At 39.1% G+C, this 25,934-nt stretch overlaps 1 protein-coding gene across 1 annotated transcript; it reads right to left on the bottom strand.

Moving 5' to 3' along the window:
* Positions 1-1,504: 1,504 nt before the first annotated feature.
* Positions 1,505-25,919, bottom strand: LOC135466248 (probable methyltransferase TARBP1). Its single transcript, XM_064743658.1, is given in 28 exon segments — positions 1,505-2,464; positions 3,601-3,737; positions 4,242-4,366; positions 4,704-4,914; positions 5,186-5,250; positions 5,548-5,713; positions 9,296-9,377; positions 9,750-9,937; positions 10,292-10,375; positions 10,554-10,709; positions 13,327-13,564; positions 14,985-15,056; positions 15,451-15,584; positions 15,586-15,624; positions 16,139-16,159; positions 17,425-17,445; positions 17,889-17,975; positions 18,422-18,531; positions 19,035-19,265; positions 19,688-19,901; positions 20,150-20,246; positions 20,501-20,636; positions 20,833-20,930; positions 21,401-21,453; positions 21,777-21,925; positions 23,000-23,072; positions 23,688-25,006; positions 25,840-25,919. Coding segments are annotated over 27 exon segments (4,431 nt in total). The 5' UTR covers positions 24,966-25,006; positions 25,840-25,919; the 3' UTR covers positions 1,505-2,298.
* Between the last annotated feature and the right edge of the window lie 15 nt (positions 25,920-25,934).

Genomic DNA, 25,934 nt, shown 5'->3' with positions numbered 1-25,934 from the left:
TCTCACATATGGTACCCTTCACTCATAAAATTAAACTGGACACACTGCGCACCATGGTGCAAGTGAAATGAGCTACAGGAAACTAGTCCATGTAGATAGCCCTGCTCTCACTGTTCATACAGTAATGACAGTAAGTGGTTGATGGAGTTTGTGGTGCCATCTTACGGTCATTGAAGACCACTTGTCTTCCCTCAATATGGGGGATAAGTCTGCATCAGACATGGCAAAGTTTGGCAGTAATTTGCCAAAGGTCAGTTATTGAAGGGCACTTGAGTTTCCCCCCAACGATAAAATTGAGCATCAACTTGCTGGTGAACAATATTTGAGTATTGTTTTCAAACAATCAATAAAACACAGTACACCTGTTCCTACACTGAGCAGAGAATAAAAAGTGTCCTGAATGGCTCATACATGTACTTACAGATTCAAGAAAAGGCAACAAACTTCTAACTTGTTTTGGCATAATTTATTTTTGAAAGTGCACTGGTATGCAGGAACCTGCTCAGGGGTGTATCCATGACTGTTATGTGCTATCTTTCATCTTTACTACTACTCTGAATGAAGGTTATAAATGTGCTAGTGAGTTAGGAAGAGAACCATAATAATTTATTTATCTGATATGTTGTACTCCGATGCCCCAAAATATTTCACGGATATCAGCATCATAAGAGTCTAGTGTCACAAAATTAACTTGGGAGAGATGGGGGAATAGGAGAAAAAGTAGACACTTTAATTTCAAAATCTGCCCAGATCTATGGCCAGCATTATGGTGGGAGGAAACCAGGGACAACTATGTCCATTACATATTGGCTGTTTTGATTATACTTGAGAGCATATGAGGCACAATTTCGGAGGAAAACGGATGGCTTGTAAAGTGTTAGTCCGCTGCAATAATATATTGTGGATAACATGGAGTTACAGCGTAAGCCATAGCCATTCATTGGTGAAAACACTGGTAAACACTTTCTTCCATGAAGTTTTAGCCAGGGTGGGGGGTGGGGGGTCTCGGTGTCTTTGAGATGCCCTATTCTGATAAAATTAACATGGGAGATATAGGTAAAAAAAAAAAACAGGGATAATTGGAAGCGAGACCTGATTTCAAATTCTGGTTTCAAATCCACGCTTTCTTCCTAAGTGGGTACGAGTGGGCATTCTTTCACCGTTACATCTTTAGTGTTACTCTTACAACACGTTATGTTGTTACAACACAACACCTATAGGTAGTTATTAAAAGTTTGTTGGGGGCAACCCAAGTGACCCTCCCAAAGAAAGGGATTTTTTGGTATATTTTTCTCTCGATAATTCCTGTGTCTTTCATTTTCAAAACAATAACTTCTCTACAGCTGACCCTACTGTTTGTGATACGTTTCTTCTGATGTGTGATGCCTGCAAAGAATTTTTTAGAGATGGCCTTATGAAGTTATATATATTTGGACTCCACATAGCAAGGATTGGCCACAACACAATCTAGGTTTTAACACTACATTTATTCTGCATACACATTGTGTAACATAAGCATGTACATATTAATGGAAAAGGTGTCGATATGGCATGTACATGTAAATCAAAGTTCCCAGACATAATTTTTTTTTGCACATGAAATCCTTGATATTGTACCATGTTTGTAGGTTGAGCAAATCATGAAGGCATACATTAATACGGTTACCATTACTTTACGCAGCATAAGATTTGTGTTGAGTATCACTACAACAGACAACTTGTTCTACACTTCCGAATGGCTATTTGTCAGCACATCCCATCTGCACTGTGATATGGGTTCAAGTCATGTGACATTCCCTCTTTTCACAGAAATGAATTATCCAGGGTTGTACAGTATGTGATGAGCCTTTCATATCTTTTTATAAACTCATGTGGCTCAATACAGAATATAAAACAAAAGAACACAAAATATTTTCAGAATTATGACATACACAAGAAACAGTGCATAAATTATAGATGCAAGCATACATGCATATAAAAATGAATGTACTCAGCTTTGTAGAAATGTGTTAGACATGTGCTTGGTACATTATGTGGTGCGCCAATGTATTTCTTGCATGTAGTCACCGGCTGAGTTTGTTGGCTGGGAAGCGTGAATGCATGTAGAGATTGCATGCACCAGCAGTATCCGGATTTGAACACACATCATTTATTTCATTAACAGGCATGAGAGATGCACCAACTGCAGAAATATAACTGTACAACACTTTGGAATGGAATACATTGATAATTTTTGGCTTGTTTTGTAATCTAGGAAAATATAGATCAATGACAGCTTCACCCAACATTTGTTTTCCATCATGGCTGTGAAGCAGATTTTGAGAGCTGTTGACGCGTGTACTCCCATACAAACAATGCTCCACTGACATGAACGTTGAGGGACCTAATCACCCCTTGCTGTGGAATTTCAACGCAAGTGTCCAAAAACTGGATCAAGTTTGCTGGAATGCCTTCTTTTTCATTCCTATCAACAAAAAAAGAAACAACACAAATTTAGAATATTGTCAATCTGTGAGAAGAACAATCCTCATTACCCTGATGTTCATGGTAGGAAGACATGACTCCTGTATTATTGATTGATTGTTGTTTACTGCTGTGCTGAAGAATTTTTCATTTATTAGTATTTTGGTGCTATCTCAACTGAAGTTTAGCACTTTTCAGGTGACATTTTGCTTGATTCTGTTCTACATCTACTAACTAGGGGCAACTTAAGAGTTTGTGTGAAGTTGGTACAGAATTGTAGAATTTCACTAGAATGATGCATTTTAAATAGCAATACAGTTCTTAACAAATAAGCCTACATGTGTAGTCAAAGCCTTAAAACCCTTTATAAAAGGGTATAAGTTCCATCAGTTCACTCATATTCTCACACGCGTGCTGAAACTCCAAACATTTAAAATATCCCCCTTTTCTTTCGTAAAATCTCACCATTGCCCACATCTGTTTGTTGGTAAATGCCGAAGTTAAATGTAATTCATTTTGAAGATGGCAGTGAGGTTTAGACGTGTAATTGGAGGAAATCAGATCCCAGAAGAAACCAAGCTTAGCAGGTGCCTGACAAACCTTATATAATTCATTTATTTATCTGATATGAGTTAAATGCCTTACTTAAGAAGTTAACACTCACACAATTGGTTCAATTTTATGGGTGGAAGGCAAATCTCATATGAAGCCTCTGTCAACCAGAAACAAACTACGAAGTGACAATATTTGTCCATTATCATTTCTCTTCTGAGACATCCCGTAATACAGCTTCTCCAGCCAGACTGATGGATTGATTGACTGATGCTGACCGCAACACCCAAGAATTTGTCACACGCATGATGGAGGCCTGGGTTATGGGTGGAGGAAACTGGAGTGAGCGGGTCAATCAGCCAGAACACCATTAACAACTGTAACTTCTAAATTCATTCACATTCACATTCATTTACTGATTTACAAACTTAAGACAACACCCTACACAGACATCAGACAATGTAAATCAGACTAACAGACAATTTTCAAAAGGGTTTGCCTATGATGAACATAGTTTACTTCAAATGAGGCCAAGTACATGGCTGTATACAGGTTCAGTGATGACGCCCCTTGTGTATAACCCACCCAAGCAGGAGCAGTGTTTTCTGAGGGAACTGGTAATCTGTCAGACTGACGCTGTTAGCAGTCTGTTCCACCCCCACAAGCGTATAGCCATGTCGTCTCTTACTCAGTAGATAATCCTTCAGCTGGAACAGCTTCACCTGCAGAGGGGAGACAACTCGTATCAGTACACAACTGTAAACTGGCCTTCCGTCATTGGACTTTGCTATATTTTGGGAAGACAATACTGTTTAGATTGGGGAAGACCAGTCATATTAATACACCGCTATAAACTGTACATGTACATAAATATACGGCTGAATATGAGCAAAACTAACCTGTTTCTTCGTAGCAGGGAGGGCGCATAGAATCAGGTGATTATAGTGCACAACGAAATGCAAAATTTGGATGGGAAAACAATTATTTTTATTTTGATATTCAAGAATGTTTCACTCATACAATATGATGGTCAGCTTTATGGCTTGGAGGTAACCAGACAGAGCCCAGAAGATGCCATAACATCTCCGCGGACACCTGAGAAAATGTGACCTTAAGAGTGGGACTTGATCACGCAGCCTCACTGGTCAAAAGCTATTGGCCTACTCTGACATAGTGCAGACCTTTTATGAAACCACTGAAACAGCTTGAGGAGTTGTTATTCTTACCTCTGTGACTGGTAACCATTTGTGAGCTGTGACACTCAGAGACTGAAAGGCTCGGTCATTCACATTCTGTAGATTACCTATCACAAACTCGGACACTCCGAAAATCTCACTGGTGCGACACAAACCTACAAAAAAACAATACTGATTTCTTCCTCATTGGAACAAACATGATTTGTAAATTCTCCAGTTGTATACATACATCATGTTTACAGTCAGTTTGAAGGGAGATAACTTTGGAGATAGTGAATAATGGTTGGACCAGTCATGTAAAATCCATTTGGTCAAGTTTGTATGCACACAGTAAATGAACATCTGTCTTACAATTAACACTTAGATACATTAAATGCCTGCAGACTTAACTCACTGGTTGTAGGTTTTAATCTTGTGAAGTTGAGCCTAAAACAAGCTGCTAGTCAGATGATGGTTTCTATGTACGATCTATCCAAACAACACAACACATACCTCCCAGATTGGGGATCTTCTCAATAAGGGAGGTAACCAGTATTAGTCCTTGTCCTCTCTCCTTTACTCTTCTCAGTTCCAGTTGTTCCTCAGCCTCAGCATCTGGTTTCATAAACCTCCAGGGGAGAATTTTCTTCTGAACATCCCCATCTTGACCATCAACCTCTGTGTGATTCTCATACATATCTGCATATTGTAAATCTCTCATATACTAACCACCACATGTACCAAGGGAACAGAAATCCAGTGAAATTAGGTACAGCACACCCTAATTCTTCACCTTTTCTACCTCTGCTGTGACCAATATTTTGATATATTCTGAGTTAGAGAGCTATGGAGTTTAGAGAAATAATTTGCGCAATTTATGAATCTTGCATTTTTAGTGACACAAACAAATTTTTGCCATCCCTTTCATAACATTTGTATGTACAAAATTCCATTGAAGAAAAGTGCCTTAGAGGTCAAAAATGTTGAAGCTTTACCAGTAAACATTGTTTGGACGACAGTTGGAAAGACTGTTCAACAGAGTCCACAGACCTGTTTGTTGCTAACAATGGCAAGGAATACATCCATGCCAAATTTCATAGACTTTAAAACTCATAGTCATCTGATATTTCGTCTATGATGCCTTTGCTTTTTACACTAAAGTAGCACTAAGCTGGAATTATGCTTTACTTCAGAAAAATCTTGGGGGAGGGGGGAGGGATAGGAAGTTAAACAATGTTATCCTGTTAAAAGGATGCTACTATCAGATCAGAAGTAAATACTATGCTACGCACAAGGAGACAAAAAAAAAAAATAATGTAAGCTCTTGCTAGTGTGTCTCTCACCTTCCCCCTTTAACCTCCAGGCCCAGGAGTAAAGCTTTTCAGACGATCATTGGAGTTAAACAAAGGGAGGTAATGAGATGTCTGCTCTTGCCAGGTGTTATCGGATCTTAAAAATGAGCTGGGTGAAATCCATTCCTCGTCACTCAAACAAGCAAGTCTTGGAAATGTTTCATAGATTGTCTAAAATTGAAGATACACAAAAATAGTTAACAGTCAAAGTTAATTCTTGAAAGTTTGAATGTCACGAATCTTTAAATCTAGACAGAAGTATTGACCTGTATTTTCCTTTGATTGGTTGGTTGGTTGGTTCATGGCACTAGACATGACTTCCCACCCAGTCTCAGAACATAGACACCAGACATGACACCCCCACCCCAGTCACAGTACATAGACACCAGGCATGATACCTCACCCAGTCACAGTGCATAGACACCAGACATGACACCCCACCTAGTCACATTACATAGACACCAGGCATGATACCCCAACCAGGCACAGTACCTAGACACAATGCATGATACCCCACTCAGTCACACTACATAGACACCAGACATGATGCCCTACCCATTCACAGACCACAGACACCAGACATGTAAGAGTATACCGACACCAGACATGATGCCCTACCCATTCACAGCCCACAGACACCAGACATGTAGAGTATACTGACACCAAACATGATGCCCTACCCATTCACAGACCACAGCCACCAGGCATGTAAGAGTATACCGACACAGACATGATGCCCTACCCATTCACAGCCCACAGACACCAGACATGTAAGAGTATACCGACACCAAACATGATGCCCTACCCATTCACAGACCACAGACACCAGACATGTAAGAGTATACCGACACCAGACATGATGCCCTACCCATTCACAGACCACAGACACCAGACATGTAAGAGTATACCGACACCAGACATGATGCCCTACCCATTCACAGCCCACAGGCACCAGGCATGTAAGAGTATACTGACACCAGACATGATGCCCTACCCATTCACAGACCACAGACATCCGACATGTAAGAGTATACTGACACCAAACATGATGCCCTACCCATTCACAGACCACAGACACCAGACATGTAAGAGTATACCGACACAAGACATGATGCCCTACCCATTCACAGACCACAGACACCAGACATGTAAGAGTATACCGACACCAGACATGATGCCCTACCCATTCACAGACCACAGACACCAGGCATGTAAGAGTATACCGACACCAGACATGATGCCCCTACCCATTCACAGACCACAGACACCAGCCATGTAAGAGTATACTGACACCAGACATGATGCCCTACCCATTCACAGACCACAGACACCAGACATGTAAGAGTATACCGACACCAGACATGATGCCCTACCCATTCACAGACCACAGACACCAGGCATGTAAGAGTATACTGACACCAGACATGATGCCCTACCCATTCACAGACCACAGACACCAGGCATGTAAGAGTATACTGACACCAGACATGATGCCCTACCTATTCACAGACCACAGACACCAGGCATGTAAGAGTATACCGACACCAGACATGATGCCCTACCCATTCACAGCCCACAGGCAACCAGACATGTAAGAGGTATACCGACACCAGACATGATGCCCTACCCATTCACAGACCACAGACACCAGGCATATAAGAGTATACTTGAAACCAGACATGATGCCCTACCCACTCACAGACCACAGACACCAGACATGTAAGAGTATACCGACACCAGACATGATGCCCTACCCATTCACAGCCCACAGACATCCCACATGTAAGAGTATACTGACACCAGACATGATGCCCTACCCATTCACAGCCCACAGACATCCCACATGTAAGAGTATACCGACACCAGACATGATGCCCTACCCATTCACAGACCACAGACACCAGGCATGTAAGAGTATACTGACACCAGACATGATGTCCTACCCATTCACAGACCACAGACACCAGACAAGTAAGAGTATACCGACACCAGACATGATGCCCTACCCATTCACAGCCCACAGACACCAGACATGTAAGAGTATACCGACACCAGACATGATGCCCTACCCATTCACAGCCCACAGGCACCAGGCATGTAAGAGTATACCGACACCAGACATGATGCCCTACCCATTCACAGACCACAGACATCCGACATGTAAGAGTATACTGACACACAAACATGATGCCCTACCCATTCACAGACCACAGCCACCAGGCATGTAAGAGTATACTGACACCAGACATGATGCCCTACCCATTCACAGACCACAGACATCCGACATGTAAGAGTATACCGACACCAAACATGATGCCCTACCCATTCACAGCCCACAGACACCAGACATGTAAGAGTATACCAACACCAAGACATGATGCCCTGCCCATTCACAGCCCACAGACACCAGACATGTAAGAGTATACCGACACCAGACATGATGCCCTACCCATTCACAGACCACAGGCACCAGACATGTAAGAGTATACTGACACCAGACATGATGCCCTACCCATTCACAGCTCACAGGCACCAGGCATGTAAGAGTATACCGACACCAGACATGATGCCCTACCCATTCACAGACCACAGACATCCGACATGTAAGAGTATACTGACACCAGACATGATGCCCTACCCATTCACAGCCCACAGGCACCAGGCATGTAAGAGTATACTGACACCAGACATGATGCCCTACCCATTCACAGACCACAGACACCAGACATGTAAGAGTATACTGACACCAAACATGATGCCCTACCCATTCACAGCCACAGACACCAGACATGTAACAGTATACCGACACCAGACATGATGCCCTACCCATTCACAGACCACAGACATCCGACATGTAAGAGTATACCGACACCAGACATGATGCCCTACCCATTCACAGACCACAGACATCCGACATGTAAGAGTATACCGACACCAGACATGATGCCCTACCCATTCACAGACCACAGACACCAGACATGTAAGAGTATACCGACAACAGATATGGTGCCCTACCCATTCACAGACCACAGACACCAGGCATGTAAGAGTATACCGACACCAGACATGATGCCCTACCCATTCACAGACCACAGATATCCGACATGTAAGAGTATACCGACACCAGACATGATGCCCTACCCATTCACAGACCACAGACACCAGGCATGTAAGAGTATACTGACACCAGACATGATGCCCTACCCATTCACAGACCACAGACATCCGACATGTAAGAGTATGCCGACACCAGACATGATGCCCTACCCATTCACAGACCACAGACATCCGACATGTAAGAGTACACTGACACCAGATATGATGCCCTACCCATTCACAGACCACAGACACCAGACATGTAACATTACAATGACAGCAGACATGACGCCACTAACCCATTCCTAGTCCACATGCACCAGACATGTAACATTACAATGACACCAGACATGATGCCCTTACCCATTCACAGTCCACATGTACCAGACATATGACAGTACACAGACACCAGACATGACACCCCACCAGATCAGAGTGCACAGACGCTGAGCATGATGATGATGCACACCTTGTCTGAGTGAAAAGATGCTGGACAGACCCAAGCTTCATCTTCTCCCCTCATACTGAATCCAATTTATTACTTAAATAAAAAACATTTCTGAATCTGCAATCACAGATATTCTTAGCAAAATATCCCGATCACATCAAATAATCAAAGAAACTTAGTTCTACAATTTATCAAGCCTCTGCACTTACCTCAATGCTATAATCGCCTTGTACATCAAATGTGGAGAAAATGTAATGGGCTTCGAGCTTTTCAGCATTTTTTGTTGAATTGCTGAAAATAGAGCAATAATTTTTCTCAGCACTGTTTACACCCAGTGCATTATTCGCAACTATGTTACTATTAAAGGCTAACAAATCAAACTTCTATGATCTAATTTCAAGCACTTCTACTATCAGTCCATTAAAATTTTCAACTTTTGTTAGTTTTGTAAACAATGTACTCAAATACTGATAAACATTGATAAATGTTATACGGTTACAATTACTTGTCCTTAAAATTTGTTAAAAATTGATTTAAATTGATTTTAATAAAACTGAAAACAGATACCATACACAGCAATAGTTCCATAAATCTGTGGCACCCATTTCTATGGACAACGGAGAAACTTACATATACATACATAATCAATTTCTATGCATGTACCTTTCATCTTTGCTGAAGTTGAGACAGGCTTGAATCATGGGAAATCTCTCTATTAGAGGTTGCAGCTCAAACTCCTGACACTGATGCCATAGTTTCTTTAGGCAGACTTGAGCATGGATACGGGTGTTAAAATGGTGAACTGTGCACCATGGGAATACAACCACTATAGCTTTAGAATAAAAACTCTCCTGAATAAATAAAACATTCACAAATACTATTATTTAAACTGACAAATCCTTAAAGGAGATTTGTCTGTGAATCTGTATTATGACAACCCAACCATTTACATAAATGTACAATTCCTTTTATTTCAAACACATAAAGCAACAAAATAATCCCAGTTGGTTCACATCTTTACACACACATAAAATAAATTTATATATACATGTATGTTAATTGGGTTATTCTCTCAAACTGTAAATATATACTGTCCAGACAAATATCCAAGTAATGAAGTACGCTGTTGCCATATAATATTTAAATTTATTTCCTTCATAAATTCTCTATCTAAATTAGGCAAAAACATAGTGCAACAAGCTTACCTGAAGGTGAGTAGGCAGATGGCACCCCAGGTGTGCCACTACAAAGAGTAGAGAGCAGATGGACAGGTGTCGCTGCTCCGTCACCTGAAAACACAAGTCTTATCTGTCATCACAATGATCACACTAAACCACTTTTTATATATTTTTGGCCAGTTTGTTTAAAGCTTAATTCTCCAGTAAATAATACTTGTGTTTTAGTGGTATTATGAAGGTGTCTGCTTGTGGCAGACTGTCTTCAGTTATCAAATGTTCAACCACTTACAGGTGTATTGTCAAAGAGGCTCCAGAGTCTGGGATGCAGGTGATGGTGCCTGACCAGTAGCCGCAGTGCTAGCCACTCCAGAAGATTCCTCACTGAAGGCTGAGTCTCCTGTGCTAACACTGACCAGATATACCCCCAGACCATGTTTGTTAAATCCTGATGATAAAAAAAAACTTGCACATGAAAATCAGCAGCCATGAGAATTTTGTACCTGTGCTAACAATGACCAGATGTACCCCTGGACTGTTAACTTCTGCTGAAAAAACAAAACTTGCATATGAAAATGAATTGCTATGGAGATTTTTTGTAAACGAAAGGTGAATTCTGAAAGGATCATACTCCCCCAAGTAAGATAAGTAAAAATCAGACAATGATAACAATGAGAAGGCTTCATTCTTACATGATACTAACTTGTAATGAGAACCAGGCTTACATGATACTAACTTGTAGTGAGAACCAGGCTTACAGGATACTAACTTGTAATGAGAAACAGGCTTACATGATACTAACTTGCAATGAGAAACAGGCTTACATGATACTAACTTGCAATGAGAACCACGCTTACAGGATACTAACTTGCAATGAGAACCACGCTTACATGATACTAACTTGTAATGAGAACCAGGCTTACAGGATACTAACTTGTAATGAGAAACAGGCTTACATGATACTAACTTGTAATGAGAAACAGGCTTACATGATACTAACTTGCAATGAGAACCACGCTTACAGGATACTAACTTGCAATGAGAACCACGCTTACAGGATACTAACTTGCAATGAGAACCACGCTTACATGATACTAACTTGCAATGAGAACCACGCTTACATGATACTAACTTGTAATGAGAACCAGGCTTACAGGATACTAACTTGTAATGAGAACCAGGCTTACAGGATACTAACTTGTAATGAGAAACAGGCTTACATGATACTAACTTGTAATGAGAAACAGGCTTACATGATACTAACTTGCAATGAGAACCACGCTTACAGGATACTAACTTGCAATGAGAACCACGCTTACAGGATACTAACTTGCAATGAGAACCACGCTTACATGATACTAACTTGTAATGAGAACCAGGCTTACAGGATACTAACTTGTAATGATAAACAGGCTTACATGATACTAACTTGTAATGAGAAACAGGCTTACATGATACTAACTTGCAATGAGAACCACGCTTACAGGATACTAACTTGCAATGAGAACCACGCTTACATGATACTAACTTGTAATGAGAACCAGGCTTACAGGATACTAACTTGTAATGAGAACCAGGCTTACAGGATACTAACGTGTAATGAGAAACAGGCTTACATGATACTAACTTGTAATGAGAACCAGGCTTACCGGATACTAACTTGCAATGAGAGCCACACTTACAGGATACTAACTTGCAATGAGAACCAGGCTTACACGACACTAACTTGTAATGAGAACCACGCTTACAGGATACTAACTTGTAATGAGAACCAGGCTTACAGGATACTAACTTGTAATGAGAAACAGGCTTACACGATACTAACTTGTAATGAGAACCAGGCTTACATGATACTAACTTGTAATGAGAAACAGGCTTACAGGATACTAACTTGTAATGAGAAACAGGCTTACAGGATACTAACTTGCAATGAGAACCACGCTTACAGGATACTAACTTGCAATGAGAACCACGCTTACATGATACTAACTTGTAATGAGAACCAGGCTTACAGGATACTAACTTGTAATGAGAAACAGGCTTACACGATACTAACTTGTAATGAGAACCAGGCTTACATGATACTAACTTGCAATGAGAGCCACGCTTACAGGATACTAACTTGCAATGAGAACCACGCTTACAGGATACTAACTTGTAATGAGAACCACGCTTACAGGATACTAACTTGTAATGAGAACCAGGCTTACATGATATTAACTTGTAATGAGAACAAGGCTTACAGGATACTAACTTGTAATGAGAACCAGGCTTACATGATACTAACTTGTAATAAGAACCAGGATTACATGACACTAACTTGTAATAAGAACCAGGCTTACATGACATTAACTTGTAATGAGAAACAAGCTTATATGATACTAACTTGTAATGAGAACCAGGCTTACATGATACTAACTTGTAATGAGAACCAGGCTTACATGATACTAACTTTTAATGAGAACCAGGCTTACATGATACTAACTTGTAATGAGAACCAGGCTTACCGGATACTAACTTGTAATGAGAACCAGGCTTAGAGGATACTAACTTGTAATGAGAACCAGGCTTACAGGATACTAACTTGTAATGAGAACCAGGCTTACAGGATAATAACTTGTAATGAGAACCAGGCTTACAGGATACTAACTTGTAATGAGAACCAGGCTTACAGGATACTAACTTGTAATGAGAACCAGGCTTAGAGGATACCTTTAAGGTGATGGTAAACATTACTGTGAGTAAAGCCTATACATGCTACTTGGACATTCCCAAAACCAATCCAATCTCACCACGTACTAGAAACATGCTCTTACACAAAGCTGCTTCCAGATGGAGCTGGATTTGAGTGCAAGGCTTCATTGCATGTTCAAAGGTTGGTCAGCTGTGGCAAAAGTGATACTTTAGCCAAGTGTCCTCAACTGCACTTAATACACCAGTGACCTATTAATACCATGAGAGCTACAGCGTAATAGCAAAGTATTGTACAGTTGTGATATTTGCTTTGAATGTTAGCCCCTGGATCCTGATATTACCAGTAGTGTGAACGTCTGTGTTGTACAAACCTTCATCTGAATAAAAGGTTCCAGTAAGAGCAGAGCCTGCGAAACACGATGTCTCACACGGTGCTGCAGGGAGTTCACAAAATTCCACGCTGCCTTCATCCTGTTGACATCCTCGTGTTTACGCATAAGTGCATGGATAAGTTGTGCCACAAAACAGCTATGGTCCTCAGATGTCGGCTGTAACTTTGTCAAGAAGTTGATGATAGTAACACGCACCATGGCATCAGGATGTCCTAAACTGTGAACAAGGAATAGCAGTTTCAACAGAATGAATGAATGAATGAATGAAGGATTATGGCTTAAAACCACATCCACAATTTTCCAGTTATATCATGATGAGAACAAGTTCAAAGCAGGAGATAGTAAATGATTTTTGATGAGATGAAAACATCAAAAATGAAAACAAAAACAGACAAATGGGTTTAAAACGATTTCCTAGCGGAACTGTAATGATGAACCCAAAGTCCAATTCAGATCTCATTACAAAACGATACAGTTTTAATAAAACAGAGTGGTCAGCACCACAATCGGTGTTAGACATGACCTTAATAACATCAAGAGCCTTTGTGCATTTAGCTTGAAGCATTTTAATATAAGGTATAAACGATAGTTTATTAGCCGTGGAAAATCTATAGCTGTTGCCAGATGCTCATTTCTCAATTTTATTGAGACAAGCTGCAACTGACATTCAATATTATTCATATCTTTAGCATATTAGCATGTTTTAGCATTTATTTAGCATAATCTGTAGCATATATATGGAAATCATCAACATATAAAGAACCCTCTGCGCCCGATGTCAGGTTTTTGCTAAGCTATTTATTTTTATGTTAAACAGAGTTGGTGATAAAATAACGTTGTAGGGTACACCCACTTCCTGCTCATATGAGTCAGAAAAAGTGGACCACAACTAAACCTTAAACTGACGCTCAGATAAAAATATTTTTACATTGGCCCTTGCCGTGACCAAACTTATGGCTGTTGAAAAGTGTTTGACTGAAAATTAGTTTACACTAACCCTATTAAAGGTCAAAAGATATGTGTTTAATTTTAGGATATTACCAGCTGTCTTCATTGAGAAACCCTCACTCTGGTAACACCCTGTGAATTTAGTTCTTTGCACATTTCTTTTTCCGACAGGTCGATTATATCCTGATCCCTGTGAAATTATTTCCTGACAGCTATTCAGGCAATTGTGCGGGGCCTTAATGAGCAAACCCAATTTCCCACCATGAGCAGTTTTCCATAGCTGGTATCCAATAGCCCAGGCCTAACTGATGTTAATCCACAATTAACCAAGAGTCTGATCTTCTCACCCTACCCAAATAAAGTTAGGTTAAAAATCACCTCTGAAGTTAACTTTAGCTTCAGTTGTTCCTTTCCTGGAGATGAAGTGCCCTTTCCATTCAGCATCGTTACCCGTCTCATAAATCTAGATTATGATTTCATACTGTGGAATAATGGCACCAGATTGTACACTAAGGTAAGTCACTGTACATGTAATCAATCTTCATGAAAGTTTAGAACATCCCTCTGAAGTAAACCCATAAAAAAACACTATCAGTTTCCTCATTGTCATGAAATAAGACTATAATGAAGGTTACATAACGGTTCACAATGCTTAAAACCTTAGTTAGATTATTGCCTAACTCACTTACTATGGGAAAAGAGTGTTTACTGTGCAGTTATCTCCTAAACTGTCAATGTACGCACAGGTTTCAAACCAGGTCCTGAAATGAAGCCGATATTTGTTTTAAATAAGCATACATACACATGATGATCAAGGAAATAGCCCATGTCAACATATACACCTTTGGTTTTCTTTTGCTTTATCTTTTGTTTGACTGGGGTTAAATACCATACTCAAGAATATTTCACTTTAATGATGGTTGTCAGAGGCACAGGTGGAGGAAATTTGAGACAGCCAAAGACAAAACCAGGACATTTCGCTAGAACAGGAAGTATTTCAAACCACAACCAGCCAAAGATCATTTGAATGATACATATTGTTCTCCATTTAGTCAACAGTTACTGAGTGTTCTTACACCTGGATGAACATACTCCTGTGTTTGTTGAATTAGAAATACAAAGACAAATTAAAGTCTGATATCATAGCTGACTTACTTATCTATCCTTTGTGGTAAACTCCCGAACACGCAGGCCTCTGCCACAATATTACAGAAGTCGGCTGCAGCAGCTAGAGTTCTGTCCCCTGAGAAGACTTCACATAACTGAGCGACTAGTACATTGGCTACTCCTCTTCCTCTCCTCTCCTTGAATCATCAACTCTTTCGCATACTGAAAGATGGAAGAATTTTCGAGATGTCATTATACATACATTACACAATCTGAAAAACTGTTCTTGCAAATTTATATGCCAAATAAATCAGCACACAAACACAAGGTAACTTTGTAATGCTCATGTGTTTATTTTTTCTCACTTATCTCATCCTCTTTACATATTACCAAGCAAAGGAAGAATCTATTAACAGCAGATAACATCTCAGAAAGCCTATCTTACCTCTCCAGAGCCCACATTGAATTTTCCCCAGCTAGAATGACTTGATTATAACGAAGACAAATCTTTAGAACAATGAATAAATCAAAGACAGTATCTGACTGCATCAATAAAATTGTGAAGAGGAACTACTTGAAAAAGCATTTTAGTCACTGAAGGGTGTTTACTGCTGGTTACCAATGTAGGCTGGAAGGCCATGGCTACAAAGGCCAGTAAACTCTGGCCAGAAGATGACACATCTCCAGTCTTCTCTCAGTCTGCACCATACTCTCTCTATGGCTTGTACCACCATACCTCTTGGTCAGCCTCTAAACACTGCACACATAATCACACAGGCACTTAGGATCCAATACAATGAACAGTACCTAAAAAAACTCAATGTCACCTTAACTTTACACATTATGGGAAAATAAGCCTGGTTACTGATATCAATAAACTATCTCTTTCACCTGCTGTTCATCTTTCTTGACTTTTTGCAAAATATGCAATCAACCATAATCTTCAATTGATACACAAGCAAAACAGCCAAATTAGGCACAGAGTACCCAGGAGTAAGGTGCACCTCTGCCTAACTTTTCACCACAAAACTAAAGGCTTACAAGTACATATACATGCCATTTCAATTAGCGTTTATTTAACACTGTCACCTAAAATATGGCACAAAGCTCACCTTTGGGAGAAGTTTTGTACGCAGCGTATCACAGGTAAAGAACTGTCTCCTGACCCAAGCACCAGGGCCTCAAAGCAGGTGTCCAGGGAGTGGAGAGCCACAGGCTTATCTGTTCCACTGGAAGGCAGAACTCAAAAACACAGCCACTGGCTTCTCAAGTAAAGGGTCACTAACTTCCCCCAGGCCCTTCTGGCTTACACTTCTGTCTGTGCTCACTCTGTAACCCAAACAGCTGCTTCTGAAAATCTCATGTTTTCATTACTAGTCATCATGATTTAAATGTTCACCTCAGCTTTTAACTTAAATATATGTTTATAAAAAATGCCACAGACAGTACGCAACAGCCTATCACATTTTACTCATAGACACCTTGTCGTCACATGCTTGCTGGTCAGACAGAAGTCAAAAACACTTTGGTGGCATAATGTAGTAATCTTATGCATGGGATATGGCTTCATCTGTAGGATTTCACAAAGAGTTGTCTCCATGTATTGCACAGAGGAGGAGTGCGCAAAATCACTGCACCAATCCAACCAACCAATCACAGCCTTTGGCACTGACCTACTAATAGCAGTTGCAGTGACCACCTTGTAGTGTTGCAGCTGACACCATTGGTGATGTCACTCAGCTGTTGTGAGTGGAAGCAGGCTTTTCTACAAGCACATAATCATATTTGTTGAAATTACCAGCTTTCACAACCTTCATCACAATATTCTCCCACCTTTCTGGGTTATCCCTGTACATTGGTTTGGACAGCCCTGGTTGCATTTTAAGTGTGGACACAAAATGATCAATTTCTTGTATGACAGGAATATGTAGCCACTCAGACGCCAGTGTCCCCAGATGAGTCCCTGATGGTAGAGAAGATCTCTGTCACCTTCCCTAGTAACACCATGGCAACAAAACGCACCATCTGATCCTGCTTTGTCACCTACAAAAACAAAAACGAGATTGTAAAATAAACTAACTCCTCAACCTCTACACAAATTTAGAGCAACATAACTTAAATACAATTTGTGTGAATTCATCACGACTGGTTCGTTGTTAAAACAACATTCACACTATACATGTCAGCCAACTTCAAAAATTCACAAGAAATGTAATTTGATATGCCTTTTGTCATTATACAGAATAGTGACTGAAGTATTTACCTACACATTAATATCTTTTACATCTTTATCTACACATGAGACAATCATAAGGCCATTCTGATGCAAGTTTAAAAATGTCCTTATCCAGCTTTGGAAAACTTCTGTACCATGCCTGGCGTTCTGAAAGGAAACTCTTACCTGGTCTTGAGTTGTCTGGTCAGTGGTCAGTTTGTTTGTCACAGTTACTGACCACTTGACTACTCAGAGAGAACCTGCATCAGGCGGTGTCCACCAATATGATCACACACATCCTATGTCCTAGAATCTTCAGTACGTGGAGATATGAATAAACAGGGGACAAATTTTCTGTCTGTATGTAAAAAAGATAAAAAACATAGGAGTATATCACAAACTTTTATATTTAAACCCTTCACAAATTCTGTTTTGTTTTGGTTTATTTTATTCACATCCAATCCAACTGGTCTATATAGGCCAAGTAACAGGACCGATAACAGTAGTATATTTAACAGACACATGCCAAATATATATTATTTACACCAAGATAGTAAATAGACCAAGATTACATTTCCCAATTCCACAATGTATAGAATACAATGTTACACACTAAAGTAGATAGAAGTAGCATGTCCCCAATATCCCAGTGTTTCAAAACAACAGTGCAGCAAAAGCTTTTTGCATTGCCATTTAAACTTATAGACCTCTGTAAATATATTGATATCAAGATCCTGTTGAAATGTCTAACGCAAATATTGTTCTGCGTACCCAAAACCATAGTCACAACATGAGGTTACTTACACATGTCACCTGATCTTTTCCTCTTATGATCTGATGAACAATCTCCTCCAGGAATTGACCTGTGGTCACCAAGAGAAGCTTGACCACAGGATCATCTGGGCTAACAGATTCTACATAACAAACAGAAGGAAAACAGGACGATGAATATTGTTTACTGTCCAGGGTGTTTTTCTTCAGGTGATAGTGGTGAAAACCATGAAAATCCCAAAGGAAAACACTGCTCAAAATCCTGTATATATTTAAAAACACATAAAAATATAAAATTCAACAGGAGATTTGTCCTCATCATTTGGTTCCACCACTCATCTTGATATGGGTTTGGTGATTTTTTTCCCCATGCTTTGACTTGCCACATAATTGCACTATCACGTTAAATAACTAAATATAATCCTCAAAACATAAAAATGAAAAAAAAAAAAAAAAATGAGTTCAAATAATTCATTTCAGGGCTGGAATGCATGACAGCTTAAATTCAAATGGTTAAAAGCGCAACAAGGGAACTAACAGGATGGTGCACATTCCAGACTTTAAAAATAATTTATCACTAAAATTTCTTGGAAACTAGTAATAATAATTAATATGATGTATGCTAAAAGCAAAGATTGACCAGTACCAGAAATAGCTCCTTCCAGAAGAGACATCAGCAACTCAACAGCTCTGTCACCTTTCTCAATGGACAGGTAGGCATGGTTTATAAGCCTTGACAGGACGTCAGTTACAGGTGACAAGCAGCTGTTCAAGAAAGGCAATACTGCATTCTGACCGGTCACTTCTGATTCACAATGGCCACACCCATCCACAAACAACAGTAATATGCGACTCAACTGAAGCTGATAACCTGAAGCTGAAATTACAAACACATCAACACTGAACACACTGATTTATGAAGAGTTAACGCCAGATGATGCTTTAACAGCTTAACTTGTAACAAGTTACGTGAACATAGTCAACAGTCAACTTGTATGAAGGATTCCACTATCCATCCATGTATTCTTTGACCTTCCTATTGTGACTGGTTTGACTGTAACATATCTGAATGTGCTACAATGTTACATTCCAAAACCATAAATCCACTGTTTTAATCTTAGAGGTATAAATATCACTGAATATCTTAACCTGTTAAAAACACTATGGAGTCTTGACTGATTTTACTCAAAATGTATTGTGTATATCACAAGTGGCTCCTTATGTAATAGCTTGAAAATATCACATACATCTCTATGATCCAACATTTAATAGCTGGGAGCTGAAGATAAAAAATCCCACCTGATTTCTCCTCAGCCTTCAAGTAATGGATAATAGATGTCTGAATCCAGACCTCAAGCCCTGCTTTAGTCCAATTTTCTGGGCTTTTATTGTCTACAGCTATCAGGTTCAGTCTTGAAGCCACCGTCTTCCAGAGAGTTGTTCCCCTTTGAAGACTCTCCTCATTAGAGCATGCTGCTAAAACAACCGAAAAGTCTGCAGGAGTGACAAGTTCCTGCAAACAAGATAAAACAAATATTGTTTATTTATTTGATCAGTGATTTGTATATATTGATTTCCAATGATTAACTAGTGTTTTCAGTTTCATATTTTACCTCTATGACCTTTAGGTTGGTGAAGACAAAAAAAACCTGTATCTTGCTGCTATAGTGACCCACTTAAAACATGATACGGTAAATTGCAGTACTCATTTCATAGTTCAACCATTAGAGGAATTAATGATTATGAAACAAAGTAACTCACCAGATCCATCAAATTTACCAGAGATTCAACAAGAAAACACTGAATAGCCCCTCTGTTGAACTGTTCCACTGTTGTCAGACTGGTTGACATGATTTCTCTGTAAAGTTACAAATGTCAGACATGACCATTCTGTGTGATCAACACACAAAGTGCCTAGCTGTGTAACCAAAAGCACAGTTTTCAACAGGTATGATATATCTCAGGAAGCTATCAAACTCTCATTTGATACAAAACGTATATGTATGAGTGTTTTAACAGAAGAAATGTCCTAAAAGTGTGGAGTGAGAGGATTCTAGGACTGTTAAAAGATCTGCTGATTGTTGGTATCTTGTCACATCAGATTTTCTGTACCTTATAGCGAGGACAGACTCTTTGTTCCACAGGCTACTGACTGGCAAGCCCGCCAGACCCTGCCACAGGTAGACCAGTGGAAACTGACCCCAGTTATCTCCCCTGATCTTCAATAAAATCCCTCTGAAAAACTCAGCTAAAGAAAAAAAGTCAATGATGAACATGGAAAAAAACATTTTCTAGGCATAACATTAAATACGGCACTGTATTTTAAGACTGCACAAAACTTTCAAGTTTCACCAGTTTATTTCAATCACAATGATTTAAACGTTGGAGCATTCAGTCAATTATTCATTCGCTCTTCACTCATTCAGTTTTCCGTTTCTTTATACCTCTTTTGTGGGACTCCAGAGTTTTCCAGCATTTGAGAAGGAATTCACACACAAGATGTCCAATCTCAGGCTGGCTTCCCATGGGTTCCTTTGGTTCCCTGAAACAAGACAGTCATGAGCAGACTATGGGTTGACTATGAGCAGAGCCTACCACATACTGAACATAGTCTACAGTCTACTCCTCCAGTTAGTCAGTAGTGCTTATAGTCCAGGCTCTACATGCAGTTTGGTAAGTGTGTATATGGTCATTTGCAACAGCAACATTCAAAGCCGACTTCTATCAAATAAGTCTTGAATATGGCATTAGATAAAACTGAAATAAATAAATCACCACTTGGTTAAAGAGGCATACAGGAGAAATTAAGGCGCTGATAATTTGATTAGCCATCTTATAACACTAACTAAAACACAAACAAACCTGTTCACCACATTAGAGAGTTAAGATGAATCAGATCTCTGAAACTGAAGCTGAAAAAAGAAAATGAATGTCCCGTTTTGTAACCGTGTCTTGTTGTAACAAATGAAAAGCAGAAAGAATAAATATGGCCGCACACAAGCCTAGACATACCTGCAGTATAGACGAGTTTCTTTCAATGCAATCAGAAATTCTCCTGAGATGAACTGTTTTAAATAAAGAATACATATTAAGAAAAATCAAAGTACTAGTGAATTGATTAGTTCATACATTTCTTTTTGATTTAATGCTTATCTGGGAAATCAGAGTGAAAAACATGCATACCCTGTCTGGTTAACACAAGTCTTAAGATCAAATTAAAGTGATGTACAAATTTGTGTATATAAGATTTTGACTGAATTCATGCTCTTCTAATCAGTTATAAGCATCTTTAAAGAGCTGCTTTTCATTTATCAATAGCTTTTTGTTGGATCAACAAAAATTGTTAACAGCATATATTTTATAAATACTTCTAAAACCTTTTCCTCACCTCATCCTGACCCTGATGAAGGAGTGGGAACTTCTGAGGATCCGACCTTAAGAGAGCCTTGACCCCCCACATGACAACGTAGACACTCTCGTGGATAAGCGCCCGGCGCACCACAGTGACCACCCAGGAGCTGTGTAACAGCTGTGAACCTAACACAGACATGTATACATGGTAACCTGATAAGGGCATGTGATGTTAACTCAATTAGCATGATTACAATGACAACAGAATTATTAGTTATTAAAGAATAGCTGCTTGACTTGTATGAGGATTTGTTTCATCAATTTTACCGTTACATGTACAGCGGCTATATATAGAAACCAAGGTTTACTTTCACTAAAGATCATAAATTTTGATGTTTGTAATTATTCAAGGTTAGAACATCTACCTTCTTGGACAACTGATGACTCTAAGTTAACACGAAAAATCTGTGTAAGCCAATCTGAAGTTTTTTTTTCTTGAAAGGCTACTGATATTACTACTAAAAGTGAGATGGGAATATACTAATGTTCATTACAGTGAAAAATGCACTACTATAATAACTACATAGTACTGGAGACAAAGGCATCCATACAGTGACGACTGTACTATGAAGGTCTGCCAGGAAGACACCAACCAGCGAAAGGACACCTTTCCAAACTGTAAACTATAGTATGGTTGTAAAAGTGATTTATCTAAATATCCAGGTGACTGACCCAAACATTCAGGTTGTATAACTGACTCACCAAACATTCACATTGTATAACTGACTCACCAAACATTCAGGTTGTATAACTGACTCACCAAACATTCAGGTTTTATAAGTGGCTCATCCAAACATTCAAGTTGAGGAACTGACTCACCCAAACACTCAGGTTGTATAAATGACTCACTCAAACATTCAGGTTGTACAATTGACTCACTCAGGTTGTATAAATGACTCACCTAAACATTCAGGTTGTATAAGAGACTCACCCAAACATTCGTGTTGTATATGTGCCTCATCCAAACATTCAGGTTGTATATATGACTCATTCAAACATTCTGGTAGTATAAATGACTCACCAAATATCCATGCTGTATATGTGACTCATCCAAATGCTCAGGTTGTATAAATGACTTGCTCAAACATTCAGGTAGTATAAATGACTCACTCAAACATTCAGGTTGTAAAAATGACTCACTCAAACATTCACGTTGTATAAATGACTCACTCAAACATTCACGTTGTAAAAGTGACTCACCCAAAGAATCAGATTTGGAACAAGCATCTATCAAGTGGTTCAGACGAGGGAATAACGGTCGAACAACATGAAGCTGAAAATGTATTAAAATTCTGGCTGTAAATTAACTGAATTCCGAATGCCTGATAAATATTCATAAAGTTTACATCAAACTCATCAAGGCTACAGGTGCACTTTAAAGGAAGTTGTTATTGTAGTTTTGCAAGCTAAGATAGAAAAACTGTCAGAAGAGGTAGTGAAAGTTGGTCATGTAACCTGGATCAAGACTGAATCCAGGACTGAAATTACTAAGTACATATAAACATAAATGTTGCTGTGTGGCATTACAGAATCTACTTCAGGTGTCTGATAATCATCTGTAAGTCCATCAGAACACAACTCAGCAATTCATTTCTCCAATTCTTCATCTTTTTTCCTTTTTTTTGTGCTTTGACAGTATTTATGTGCATAGTAATTCTAGAGGCAGTATGGTGACACATTAACTTCATTACAGAGAAGTAATTCACCAAAGACTTTGCTAACAGCCCTGAAATTCATCAACAAGTTGGTTTGTTAAGTATAATCAAATAAAAAGGCTGCAACAAAGCAGGGCAACAACTTTCACCCCTTGTCAAGTACCTGTTGCTCTATTTGCATGAACCTAAATCTACATCGTACAATCACAATAAAGCAACACTTTTGTTCTTACCTGTTTTTCATTTAAAGTTTCAATCAGTAGAATAAAGTTTTCCCAGACCTTGGAGAGCTGTATTTTTAACTCGGGGTCCCACCTAAACATGACACCACTACCGGTACCACTGGAGATTGCTGTGGCACATGCAACATGTTCCTTGTCAGAGCTGTTCTCAGAGCTGTTCTCTAAGCTGTTTTCTGCAGGAATTATGGTTTCACTTTCATTTTCACAAATATCAATGATACGTTTCAGCAAGTAAAGCGATCGTTTTCGAGTCACTGGGTTCTTTTGAACTAGACCACTTTGAATTATCGTCCAAAACTCTGTGTTATTCACAAGGTTCATATGTTTATGGAGATTTCCACAAAACTGGCCAACTGGAAAGTAGAAATCAGCCAGGCCACAGAGAACAATATATGGTTTCTCACTAACAGAAGAGCTGCCACCAACACCACTGGATGGCAGAGCCATGGATTTGTGGAAATCTTCACACACTGTTTTCCACAATATCTCCAGCCTGTGGGGCAACTTTTCTGGGTCACATCTTAGCAACTTCACAACAACAAGTGAAACGACCTTTGTCACAACTTTGTCATTCCTCTTTGCAATCAATTTGATAATTTCCTGAAATATTTTTTCACTCCAAGTATCATCTGGAAAAATGACATGCAAATCAGCAGGGTTTTTCAGTTTATTATATTCTTGTAACAAACATCTCATGATCTCAATCAAGGAATGTAAGTCCACAACACCTTCAGACTTCACACTGGCAGTATTACCAACAGCAGTGTTGTCGATTCCACTTTCTGCGGAGCATGAATGCCTTAACAAAGAATCCAGGCAGAAATTCCAAATCAGAAACTTAGTTGGGAGATCAGCAAACTTTATACATGTTGCCAAAAGATCACATGAAGGTATCAGCAGGCTTACAGCTTTATCTTCCTTGTAGTTGTGTAAAAAATGCAGCTTTTGTAAAAGAGGGAGAACTACATTTTTAACACACTGCAACACATATTCCTCCTGGTTACAGTTGGTTATTTTACTTTTCTGTCCCTGTGAATGTGAACAATCTTCCCGAGCACAGGAAGTATAAGACAAGAAGACTTGCTGGAAAGCTTCTAGGCTACAGCATAGATCAGGTAGCAATGATCCTACTGCCAGATCAGCTCTTATTTCTTGCACCTCCTTCACCAAGGTTTCCAGCAAACTCGGAATCAAACTCCCGTAATCTAAAGACGATGCCTTGAGGACTAAGCGAAGAACATCTTGAGAAGAATTCATCTTTAAGTTCATACAACTCTGTTCCCTCTTTTACTCATCGACTTGATCAAAGTCTGAAAACAAATTAATAAAGTATTCATGTGAATACAAAATCACGTTTTTTTGACAGATAGTAATTTGCACTTGTCCCCTGCGTTCTTCAGAGCTGAATTCCATTTAAGCAGTAGTAACAATGAGATGCTTTAATGTCATACCATACCAAAAAAAAGATTACTTAACAGCTAAATTTAAAAGTTAGGCCGTTTGATTTGTGTACCTTTAATCACAACACAATGACAAATATTTTGGTTAGTAACATGCTCTTGTAGTGTAATATTACACTGTCACCGGCCTAATAAAACACCAATGATATAAATAAATAAATACTCCATCCAAGCTGTTGCTTCCTCAATACATATGCACACTATTGCTTAACCATGAGTTCAAATGTTTACTTAGTCACAGCATTAGTTGTAGGCCTACCATGATGTTACAATAAATCATTATCCATTTACATGTCATTATTTACATGTTTATTGTTACTATTTACATGTCATTATTTACATGTTTATTGTTACTATTTACATGTTACTGGTACATGTTACTATCTACATTATACACGTTATACATGTTTGTCTGAAAGTAGACTTCAGCCTACTACTATACATGTATATCTATATAACGTCATAACACAAATCTTTGTTTACTGTAGCAATACCCTTTTTTAATTTCTGTCGTCGTGATTTTCTGAACATCCATCAGATCCAGTTTAAATCGATGGTCTTCGCAACGTGTACAACTGATCAACCTGTTGTGTTGGTCACGCCTGGGATTAAGAGACGTCTATTTTAAGTTTAAAACTAACAAAAACTCACAGTGTAAAATAATATTATTTCCAAAAACCTACACAATATGTGAAGCCTATAGGCGATTATGAGCTCATTTCATCATCTTGAAGTTGGATGTACATGTACCCACGTGTTGATGTTGACAGGAAGTGCT

Source organism: Liolophura sinensis, chromosome 6 (assembly GCF_032854445.1).
Source record: "Liolophura sinensis isolate JHLJ2023 chromosome 6, CUHK_Ljap_v2, whole genome shotgun sequence".
In the NCBI taxonomy this organism is placed as follows: Eukaryota; Metazoa; Mollusca; class Polyplacophora; order Chitonida; family Chitonidae; genus Liolophura; species Liolophura sinensis.
The sequence above is the reverse complement of the archived record's forward strand: the minus strand, read 5'-3'. Positions and strand labels throughout refer to the sequence as shown.